Here is a 12,164-nt window from a genome sequence, read left to right as displayed (position 1 = left end):
AATGGAGGTGTGTTGGACTTGGAAATACATGGGCGAACTCTTTCTTTTTGGGTGGTTCAACTATACAATGGAATCTTCCCTCAACTGTAAAAGTCTCACATCCTTAGAATTTGAAGGATTTAATTTGAAAAATATGAAAGAATAAAAATAAATAATTAAATTTTAGCATATAGTATTCAAGAGCCAATAGACGTTATCACATCAACTCAATGGTATAGTAATGAAATGACAGATGATTATTTAAAATTACTTCCTCAAAATACTATTGAAAAAAAATTAAAACCAAAATCTAAAAAGTAGATGAGGCACAAAAATTTGAAAATTGAATCAGACAAGATAATAAACAGATTTATGGAATACTATCCATGGCCATGGGCGCAAAGGAGAAAACATTATACACAAAAAAAGAATATGTTCTGTGAGTTCATCATTGGCATCAAAAGAATTTAATTTGCTAACTATTCTGGTAACAAGTTTAATGATTTTCCCCACCTGTCTTCTCGTCAAGGGGCTTCTTCTCTCTTCATTTATCTCCAGAAACACAATAACATAAAATGTTATCTGGGTCTGATTTGATGAAGTCTGTTAGACCAAATCGAGTGAAGAATCATATGAAAGATATCATACTTTACAGGCCTAGCATGCCAAAGGAAATGCTGTTGTACCCTTTTGACCCCCATCTGTAGCTCAAGATATCTCTTCTCCGGGATTGAAAGGAGTATTCTCTTCAAATTTGGAATATCCTTCTCCAAGACAAAAACAGCAAAGGATTCCCAGTTCAAAACTTCAAAAAATGGAGGCACAAAATTGTCAGATATGATCACCGGGACACACTCATAAAATATGGCCTCCACCACTCGTGGGCTGTTGACTTCATAACCTTTTGCACATACACAATACTTGCTACTTTTCATGTGCTGAATATACTTCTTATTCCCCTTGCCATCAGCCATTCTACCAAAGATTTTCATGTCAGGATCTTTGTTTCCCCAGTGCTTTAGCAGAATTGGCCGTACATAACCATGCATGTTTCCTGCGAAGAAAGCAAGAATTGACCTCCGGGAAGGAGGGTTGCCCCCAACATCCCTCAGTGGATTCCGAGTCAGGCGCACATATGTTTCAGGAAGAGACACGTCCTTGCCTAAAACAAAACCTTCTTTCATATCAGCATTGCAGAGGGCTCTTATGCACTTGGCCATATGTTTCTTTGTTTCATCTGGGGCCTGACCAAGTTACCTTTCATTAGAAAATACATTGATCTAATCTGATCTAAATTATGTAATGATCCAAAGCTTAGGTTTTTGATGCACAATTAATAAAAAAAAAAAAAAAAAAAAAAGAGGCATTCAATGTTACACATCAATAATCTAGAACGCGGTCATTACTCATAATGCAAGGAGAAAAATAGTAGTAATCAGCACCAGACAAGAAAGAGAAAAGAGATCATCAGTTCACCCCAAAAATATTATGATCAATTTAAAAAAGCAAACACTACTTCAAATTTAAGGTAAAGATGCCTTTACATACAACAAATAGGATCATTTAGGCCCTTTGAATCATTTAAATGCTATGTAAGACAAAATGGGAATCATCTGAATTTTTCATTTTAAGTCCTAAAAGCCCTAAAGTGATTGGCAAAACATAATTTGAAATGGAGCATGAAAAGCATACCCAGTCATGGCAAGCAACAAGAAAATGATCTGCTCCTGCAGTTCTGTTCCAGAAAGGATGTTTCACTGCAATCATGTCCAAGTAGTTCTTCAAATATTGTATAAGGTTCTCACGGCTGTGTGAATTAGGTACATATAATGTTATCTCCAACGCTCGAGAGCTGAAGGGTAAGTAAAACAGATGTGCCTTCCTTGGGTTTTTCGTAACCAACTTTTTGTTAGCTTCCAGCAGCTTCATGAACCATCCTTCAGATGCATATATTCCCTTCAGTGGTGGCTGGTGGAAGATGGGTTTTTCCCCTTCCCTGTAAATATATACTTTGAGCGTGCCTTCCATTAACTCATAGCTCCTGTAATTGGGATGAATAAATTAATGAAGACACAGTTCACTTGAGCATCAATAAGTAATTTGTCTGCATGTACAGTCGTAAGTATACAGCTCGTATTAGTAATTTGTCTGCGTACACATCCATGAAAGAAATACAGTATTAACGTATCATGGAAAACCAACAGCCAGTCTATCTCAAAATAATCCATAACTTGAATGCTTCACACATACAGAACAAGGATGTTATTCCATATGTGGAACTACAAAGATATTAGCACTAAGGTCTTAGCTCAGGTGACACTGATGGGTGGGGTTGAGGTAAGTTTTATGTTCAAATTTTGCCAAGCAAAAGAAAAAGAGCGAGGCCGGGGGAGAGAAGAAGATTCAGAAGAATTTGACAGACCAATGATACAAGTCTTAGGTAGAAGTAATAGCATTCGTGTCATCTAGAGTACCCTCTCCTGCTTTATTGTGTGTGAATCCTTCTTATCCACCCCCCCCCCCCAGTTTCTCCAAGCCAACATAATTTGCATAAATTCTCAAAAATACTATTAACATACAGATATCTCGCACTTATGTTATCAATAATTTCATTGACAATCATTTTGTCCACCAACCTCACACACAATCCACAGATCAAACAAAATAAACAACTAAAAATTATTTTATCAGTCTGGTCACTTTATGAAGGTAGAGGAGGGAGGAGATTTGAGGAGAAGGGGGGAGGGGATGACCCTAAAATTTTGCCTGCTCACATGGAAAATCTCACACTTTTAACCAAAGAGAGAAGTTTCACAAGCAAGTGACACTTGGATATAAAGGTTTCTATTAAACAAATCAAATCATCAGGAATAAATCACAGGATACCATTTATAAAAAAAAAAAAAAAAAAATCAATAATCGCAGGATACAGTTAACTTGCCTTTTGAACATGGAAACATTCCTATATAGAGGAGCATAAAGCTTTGGATCGTTCTTTACAATGGGCGCATTCTCGATCAGTGATTTTGCATACAGTAATTCTTGGTCAACAGCAGAAGACCATCGTGGTGCCTACAAACAAAATGGAAAAGTAAGGAAAAAGGCTGACACAATTTTATTCACAAAGAATCCAATCCTCTCTAATATAATGACCAAGAAGAAAAAAATCCCTCTAAGATCATTTAAAGGTAACGTTTAACACATACCATTGACTGGTATGAAGGATGACTTTGGAGCAACAAATCATTCATCCCTGATATTGAAATTACAGGAGAGGTTGGTATCTCGTGCCCATTAGCCAGCTCAGGAACTCTATTCACAGAAGGATTATTGCCCGATGGGGTTAGGCCAATTTGCAATTGCCCAGATTTTACACTGCTCTCAGAAGTGGTCGTTCCATTTGTTTCCAATATGGATGTCTTGGAATCAACAACAGGTGTTCTAATATTTGTATCCAAGACTATGGTAGAAGCTGGATTAGATGATGAATTAATAGGCGCTAATGCAGGGGCAGGGGATGCAGAATCAGCACCTGACCTTCCAATATCTTCTGGTGCAGTCGTATTAGTTGCCTTTCCAACCTCACCTACCGAAGACTTACCATCATTTTGATAAAAGCTTTTTTTAGGTTCTTTAGCCTCCTGCGGTGCAGATACATTACTTGAATTTTTTATATAGGCAACTGTGGAATTTCTATTTAGCCACTCAAGATTCTCAGATGAAGATTCATTAGCATGGTTATCCTCATCCAATCCTAAAGATTTATGTGAGCTTCCATTTCTATCTGATACAAACCCATTCTTTGGGTTTCTAGCCATCCATTTGGATGTTCCAGTGTTATTAGTTCTCTCATGAATGGCATATGCATCGGTGGAGTTTGAACCATTCAAAAGTGTCATGTTCCCAATCATCTCAGGTTTAGATGGTGAATTTCCTATATGTAACGTACTATTTCCCACTTCCCAAACCCTACCAGCAGAAAATAAAGGCAATATAACATTACCATATGGAAGTTCAAAACACTGGAACACTATAATCACAACAATCATCATGCCCATAAGCCATAGCAATCTCCTGGTTTCGACCAGACATAGAGATAGAAGTTGTTGACCCATTCTGAGAAACCACAAAGTTTATTGTTGGCTGACTTTCAATGAACATAATCAACCCTGCAAATAATCACAAATCCTCAGGTTTAGTTAGGAAGGAAAAAAACCCCTTTCCTATGGGGCCACAAAAGCTTAATATTTCTCAGAGCCAGTTCTCAAATTCACTTAAGGGGTGTGAGGGCTTGATTGAGAGTTTTTTACGGGGCCTTCAGTGCATTCAAAAACAGAAACACTTCTGAGGATTAAAATTCCACTTACATGCAAACAGCATGGGGCTTATCTCGTCTTACTGAAGATCTCGCAATCAAAACAAAATATCATCTTAAGCCACCTGATGAATTTTCTTGAAAACAATATGCCCACTTTGGCGCTAAAATGAGTGGGGGTGAAAAATGGCTTACTCTTCTCAAGATATGTAAGCCATTTTTCGTCCTAAACCCCTTATTTTCCATTGACTTTGTAAATAATTTCTGTTGACTATTTTTTTTTTTTTTTTCCGTCTGCACCAAACATTGGAAACAAATGCAGCCTTGGAATGACCATTTTTGTGGAAAAATAAGATAGTAATGCCAATATAAATTTTCTTTTTTTGTTTTTTTTTTTTTTTTTGGGGGGGGGGATTGGTTTAATTAACCTCAACTTAGATTTCAACCATTATGTAGTTAATTACATAAGGAAAACACCAGAATTTAATTTGTACTTGTATATATGTTTTCATTTTTCTACTTTCTTACTGTTCAAATAGATTATTAGTAGACTTATTTTTGATAAGTAGATTATTAGTAGACTTCTCTATATAACATCAAAACAAATTAACAACGAAGTCAAATGCCACATATCACAATCAAACAACAAGCTGTATAGTTCCTAATTAGGCACAGAAAAGCATAGTCATAAGAAAATCAGGGTCTTCAAATCTCTGCGAAAGCTCAATTTTCCCAATAAGCAATCAACATTGGACTTGTATACTTCACCATGTAAGAAGAAAGTAATTAATGTTCAGATTTGAATACTGCATCTTTCACCAAAAACAGAAATACCCATTGATCTACAAAAGACTCCAAAATCATGCACCGACAGAACTACAAAATTTCCAGTAAAAAAACAAAACATTCATTTCAATACCATGTTCTACTAAAGAATGCATAGAAAAAGTAAATAAATAAATAAAGAAAGAAAGAAAGAAGAAAAGAAAGAATGAAAGAGAGACGAAGTTTTAAATTGAATTTCATTAACTGGGTTTGGCTCAAAGTTTCATTCGCAAGATCAGAAAGCAAGTTTTGTTCTTTCCCTACGCTTTTTTCTCAGCTAACAAACAGTTTCTAGTTCTTTGTTTTGCTTTCGTTCTTGTAATTTCTCTCCTGAAATAGAAATTGAAGAGTAGTACCTGGCTCTTGAGCTTCAGCGCCCTCCTCTATTTCTGTTTGCTGGTTTTTTTTCGTTATTGACTAAACAAATGCGTGTAATAGATATGACTTCTATCGCTCTGATTCTTCGTCTCTTTTGAGCACCAGAAAGCTGACGTCTTGGAAAAGAAAAAATGGACGACGTCGTATGCCTTAAAAATTCTGTCATTCAATCCTCACCGTTCCTTTTTAAAAGCAGATGTGCTGTTCTTCTCTTTTACAGCACTGAAGCCGAATTCCTATTGTACGTCTCGGACTTTCGTTCTATTCTTTCGCATAATAAAACGGACCGAATTCCGAACTTATTAGTATGAAATTTGCTGCAAATTAATTATTTAATAGCACCTACTTTTTATATATTTAAAAAAATACATATTAATTTTAATATATATATATATATATATATATATATATATTGTTGGATAATGGATTATCCACAAATACCCAATGGGCCTCCAAGCTTATTTACATCATACAAGCTTACCGGTGAAAGGCCCAGGCCAAAGTTAAGCCAACCCATTGAGGGTAAATCGAGAAAAGAAGGTTAAAATAAGAGAAGCCACGGTCACAAGAGGCGACGATCAAGCTTCCAACGCCGAATCGAGCGACGTGTGGACGTGCCCGAGAATAAAGCGGGAGCCACATTCTGTACAAACATAGCCGAGCCATCAACCAACTCCACGATCCCATGATCATGAGTTGACCCACGATCCCATGATCCACCTTTCCAGCATTTCGCACAATGGATCCTCGCGAACGTGAGGTCGAGAATTGGGGAACACTAACCGTTACTTGATGCCTATAAAAGAGAAGCTCCCACCAGGTATTTTGGTTAATCACTCTCAAGCTATTTTACCCACTCGCTTTCTCTCTCAAATCATCAACTGACTTAAGCATCGGAGCTATCCCCCGCCGGCAGACCCCGGCAAGCTCTTATCCTACATGTTCTATTTTGCAGATAATTCATCCCTCGGATTGCTGAGTCACTATCCTTGGAAAACTGTCTTCAACAGTTTGGCGCCGTCTTTGGGAATTTCGAGACAATCTCAGTTCCTATAAACAAAATCCGAAATGGTAACTACACATTCAAGGGAGCTTCGGGATGACAATATTCCCAAACCAAATTTACAAACTAGGCAGTCTGGAACTTTTGCCGATTCAAATGGTCGGATTGCTTCACTTGAGACTGCCTGATATCTGCATCTGAGGACTGCACCATCTGCATGTGGATGTAGTCAATTGGGTGATCATCCGGAAATTCAACCATCGAAAAGGTAAGTACAATTATTTTGTCTTTTATTTCTATTTTCTGGAGAGAGAGCTTGCTCTTCACTTGGGTTTTGTATTTTCCAAACAACATAAGAAGTAATTTTCAATTTTCCTTTGTTCGCTTTGTATTTCTTAGTAACCAAGTAGATTTCTCTGTATTGCTTACAGCAGAATCGCAGTAGGGAGGATCCTCTCCATTTTATGAGCTGAAATCATCCAAGTCCATGTCACCACATTCTTGTGAATCATTTTGTCGAACAGGAGGTGTGCATGTTCTAAACCATTACATTTTGTTGTATGCGATATGGATTTCTGAGATTGCCCGTGAGACTACAAGCTTTGCATGGAATTTCTTGCACTCTCTGATCGATTCAGGCTTTGGGTTCTTCTCAAATAGAAGTGAAATGGGTGGGGTGGCCAGGGGTGGCGGCCTCACCGCTGGCCACCCCTTCAAATTTTATTTTATTTAATTTAATTTTTATATTTAAAATTTTAAATTATATTAATAAAAAATTAATATTAAAGTGAGGTGAAACGGTGCATTTTGATTGGAACTAACGGCTGTTACAAAATTTTGATGGTAGGAATTTTTTTGGCTTTTTGATTGAATCAGCTGGGCTGGACTAAATTTTCGAAGAAAAAAAAAAAATAAGGACAAAAAAATTTTGATGACCCCAGAATTTATGATATATTTTTCCTTATTTTAATTATTTAATTTAAGGTTGTTCATAAGGCCGTAACAGTCAAACACCCGATATTGAATAGTTTGTCAAGAAAAATGTTTTGAGTTGAAAAAGTTAGATTGGAAAACGATTATTGTCCAAACAAACAGAGTCAAGTTTTAAACCCAAAAAAAAAAAGGAAAAAAACAGGTAGAAAGCAATTACTTACGTAGCCCAACTTAAAAAATGGAAAAATAAATAAAATTGAAACAGGGTATTCGCATGGCCTTGCAAGCTTTCAATGCAGCCAAAAATAAAAATAAAATAAAGTTTCACCAACTAATAGATGAGTCTAGAACTGGAAAGCATTTAACGAGCAAAGATACCTTTGTGAAATAGCTAATCTTTGTCTTCTTCCCTACGTACCTAGCTACTCATAATTAGCATAAACTATTTTGAGAATCTATTTTTTTTTTTTTTTTTGCCCCAGAATTATTTAGACAATCCTCTCTGTCTTTTACACTAAATATATAGTAGGCCTCTAAAATTGAAAATATAAATTTCAATCTTAATTTTTTTTTTTTTTAATTACGTACCAAATTGATCTTAATTAAAGCCCGTTGGCTTTGATCGCAACCTCTTTATAAGTGCGACAAAATTGGCATGTGCTTACTATTTTCAAAGCTAGGTTTGAAAATAAAGAAATATATATATTAGCTTCGTAATTGAGACCCCCAGTACGTAGTAATGATCCAAACCTCCAAACACATTTTTATGTCTTTTTCTTCCTTTTATCACCCATATCCCTTCATCTACATTCTACAATTATTTTATTAAAAAAAAAAAAAATTATCTCTTTCTTTAAGTCTTTAATTTTGTCCTTGATACTTACACTTTATCAATATCGAAAGATGGAAGCTCAATTAAACATGCAAGTATATTTATTAAAAGGATGGATTAATAATATATATTAATGTATCATGTACGTACAAGTAGCTTTGATGCTTTAAAATACAATGCTGACCTCATCCTATAATTTATTCATTTATCAAGTTGTCTAATATATGTCTGTTAGTGGGTCTGTGTTTGCATAAAGGGTAAATGGAAAGAGAACGCGGTGTGCAAATTTTATTTTTTTTTGTATTAAAATATTAAAATTTTTTTTTCCTTTCACGGCGTGCTTAGACTCTGAATCACGGCTCTTGCATAAATATGGAGAGTGGAGAGACAGAGATTTATATATAATTAATAAATAATGGGTGCAGCCTCATATATGGCATTTCAGGTAAATTGCAGTATCGAGGGGAGGCACTCGCTATCACACAAGTTTCACAACTTGAAGACCTCACTTGCTTCTGTTTTCAAGGTCACTGCCTTAAATCTCTCTTCCTTTTTTATTTTTTATTTTTTATATCATATATGCACATATGTTTAGTTTTCAAAAAAATTAAGGATAAAAGGTTTTCATAATTACTATTATTAATTAAGCAGCCAATGTTGAGAGAATTGCAACAAGTTGGGATACAAATGGATGCTTCCAGAACCATCCAGAACGCTTCTGTTCAGTTGTTGGACGCCTTTGTTGATTCGGTGTTTGAGTTTGCCGACCAGCCATTGCTTCCATCGCAGGTACGTGCGTACCAAACAATTAATATTCATGCATCTTTAATCATCGCTATCTTAAATTTAGTTTTGTCAAATTAATTGCTTGCAGAGTAACTTTGCTCCCGTAGATGAAATGAAAGAAGCCCTTCTTATCACCCACAATATTCAGGGAAAAATTCCCGATAATTTCCAACAAGGTGTCTATATCAGAAATGGTCTGTACTTAATTAATTAGGATTTATCCTACATTAGTATATATATATATATGATATACATATTCTAACTTGTCATTCTTTCATATCTTCAAGTGGATGGAATTTTCAAACACAATTAAGCATAACAAGACAATTAAGTAATGCTGAAAATCGATATTATATTTGGGGGATCTTCCGAAGGACATTGGAATATGTCAATGGAAACTTTGGTCATCACGTACGTACGCATATATATATATATATATTAGACAAATAAATAATTAATTATAAAACTCAGCAATAATATGTTTAATTAAGACGAATCGTAGCTATTTTGTTGTAATTAATTAATTACCGAATGCTAGCTCCTCATAATTAATATTGCAGGACCAAACCCTATTTTTGGAGGACTAAAAAAGACAAAAGTCCATATTTGGAAGGTCAAGTCACGTGTGGGTGGAAGGAGAAGGAATGCTTCATGCTTTGTATCTTAATAAAGAAACTAGTGGGTGGAATGTTGTGTACAATAACAGACATGTTGAAACCGAAACCTTGAAGCTAGAAAAGCAAAGAAACAAACCGTCTTTTCTCCCTGCCATAGAAGGCGATTCACCCGCTATTTTATCTGCTTATCTTCTCAATCTGGTAATTAAGTATTCAAAACAATATATTTAACAATATTTATTAATTAATTTCGTATTCCTGTAAAAGCTAGCTAGCTTATGGTTATGTAGTTGAGGTTTGGCAAAGTAAACAAGTACATAAGCAACACCAACATTTTCAAGCACTCGGGGAAGTACTACTCGGCCGCAGAAAATCACATGCCTCAGGAGATTGACATTTTTACACTGAAAACTTTACAAAATTGGGATGTCAATGGAGCCTGGAAACGCCCTTTTACAAGCCACCCAAAGGTAGTGTTGAGAGCTAGTATTGCTGATCATTATTAATGGATCCATCCCCATCGATCCTTTCATTTATTCTTCGTATGTGTTACAGAGAGCTCCAGGTAGTGGAGAGCTGGTGATCATACGGGTGGATGCTATTAAACCTTTCCTTCAATTGGGGGTCATTTCTGGTATTTACTTTACCTTTCTTTAGTACCTGACAATATTGAAAATTCTAAATTATTTTATTTTAATTTGCAGCTGATGGAAAGGAATTGGTTCACAAAGTGGATCTCAAACTGAATAGGAGTAGCATTTGTCATGAGATAGGGGTCACCCAGAGGTACTTACATATAATTAACTCACTTAATTAATAATTAGATTTGAATTAATTGAAATCCATTAATTATTTGGTTTTTGCTTTAATTGTAGGTATAATGTCAATGTGTCATCATGGATTTTCCACTAACTATAGACATAATAAGGCTTATTAGGGGAGGCCCGTGAGTGCAAGATTTCCTTTTGACTCCCGATTTATTTATTTTTTTTGTGGGACCTTTCAACTAAGCGCGCATATATATATATATATATATATATATGTTGCAACTTATGTGTAGATTAATAAAGTACAACAAGGAAGAATATGCAAGAATTGGGGTAATGCCTCGCTATGGTGATTCGGATTCAATCCAGTGGTTTGAGGTGGAAGCGAATTATACAGTTCACATTGTCAACACTTTTGAGGAGGATGATGAGGTAAATTAATTAATTATAGGAAATTAATTTGAATATATATCATAGATTTAATTTGCTTAGACCATAATTAATTAATTAATTAATTAATTAGTGTATATATATTAATATTCAATAAGATCCATATAACTAACTAACTTATTAATTGGTTGATGAACATGCAGGTTGTAGTGTGGGGGTGCAGAGCCCTTGATTCAATCATACCAGGCCCTGATGCGGGTTTGAATAAATTCGAGTGGTTTTCCACAAGACTTAGACCTATAAATTCTACTCAACAAGATATTAGCAGATCAGAGGATGATGGACTTTTATTTTCTCGTTGTTACGAGTGGAGATTAAACATGCAAACTGGACAAGTTAGGGAGAGAAATCTCACCGGAACTGATTTCTCCATGGATTTTCCCTTCATCAATCCTAATTTTACAGGTCTTCAAAATAGATTTGGGTACACCCAAGTTGTCGATTCCATTGCCAGCTCTACCACGGGTGGGTATAATATTAATATATATTTTAATAATTAAAAACCCGTCTCTAAATATTTAACTAATTACATCTTATGAAAATTGATAATTAATTACAGGGATGGTTAAATTCGGAGGTCTAGCTAAACTACACTTTGAGGAGCCAGCAGACGCAAGATTTTGTTCGGTAACTATTGAGGAGCTGATCAAGGTGGAATATCACATGTTTGAGAAAAACACCTTTTGCACGGGTGCTGCCTTTGTCTTGAAAGAAGGAGGTTTTGAAGAAGATGATGGTTGGATCATCACATTTGTTCACAACGAAGATACCAACATCTCTCAAGTAACTCAATTTGGTATCTTAATTTATTATTCAGATTTTTTTTTTTTTTACATTAATTAATTTGTTCTCCTTGCAGGTTCATATAAATTATATAATTGATACCAACAAGTTTTCTTGTGAGCCCCTTGTCAAAATTACGTTACCATGTAGAGTTCCATATGGATTTCATGGAGCTTTCATGCCAATCTCTCATTGATCATCAGAAGTACATAATGGCGGCCTAAGATACTTATGATTACACTCATACTTCGTCCAACCCGGTTTATTATCATTCAGCGTTCTTGATTATCTAAAAAAGTCCTTATAATATTGTTTCGAAAGTTAAAAATTCTGACGATGTACGTGGGTTGAATAAAATGTCTTAGTTTTTGTATGGAGCACGTAGTAGGTTGGTCAAATAACAGAATTGCATTGTCTTAGAGGTCTTTGGTGTCATCTTGTCTAAAGAATTAGTTTGATCATGAGAATGGTCACCAATTCTTATCATGAGTAAGGC

At 35.4% G+C, this 12,164-nt stretch overlaps 1 protein-coding gene and 1 pseudogene across 1 annotated transcript; one reads left to right on the top strand and one right to left on the bottom strand.

Annotated features, from left to right (window-relative positions):
• Positions 1 to 329: 329 nt before the first annotated feature.
• Positions 330 to 5,580, bottom strand: LOC132189611 (probable glycosyltransferase At5g03795). The gene is made up of 5 exons (XM_059604357.1): positions 5,476 to 5,580; positions 3,186 to 4,148; positions 2,921 to 3,051; positions 1,672 to 2,020; positions 330 to 1,223 (listed from the first exon to the last, which is right to left on the bottom strand). Exons 2-5 carry the CDS (start codon positions 4,092 to 4,094, stop codon positions 558 to 560), a joined length of 2,055 nt encoding a protein of 684 aa, XP_059460340.1. The 5' UTR covers positions 4,095 to 4,148; positions 5,476 to 5,580; the 3' UTR covers positions 330 to 557.
• Positions 5,581 to 6,976: 1,396 nt separating this feature from the next.
• Positions 6,977 to 11,864, top strand: LOC132190894 (carotenoid 9,10(9',10')-cleavage dioxygenase 1-like; annotated as a pseudogene).
• Positions 11,865 to 12,164: the final 300 nt, after the last annotated feature.

Source organism: Corylus avellana, chromosome ca8 (assembly GCF_901000735.1).
Source record: "Corylus avellana chromosome ca8, CavTom2PMs-1.0".
Classification (NCBI taxonomy): Eukaryota; Viridiplantae; Streptophyta; class Magnoliopsida; order Fagales; family Betulaceae; genus Corylus; species Corylus avellana.
The sequence above is the reverse complement of the archived record's forward strand: the minus strand, read 5'-3'. Positions and strand labels throughout refer to the sequence as shown.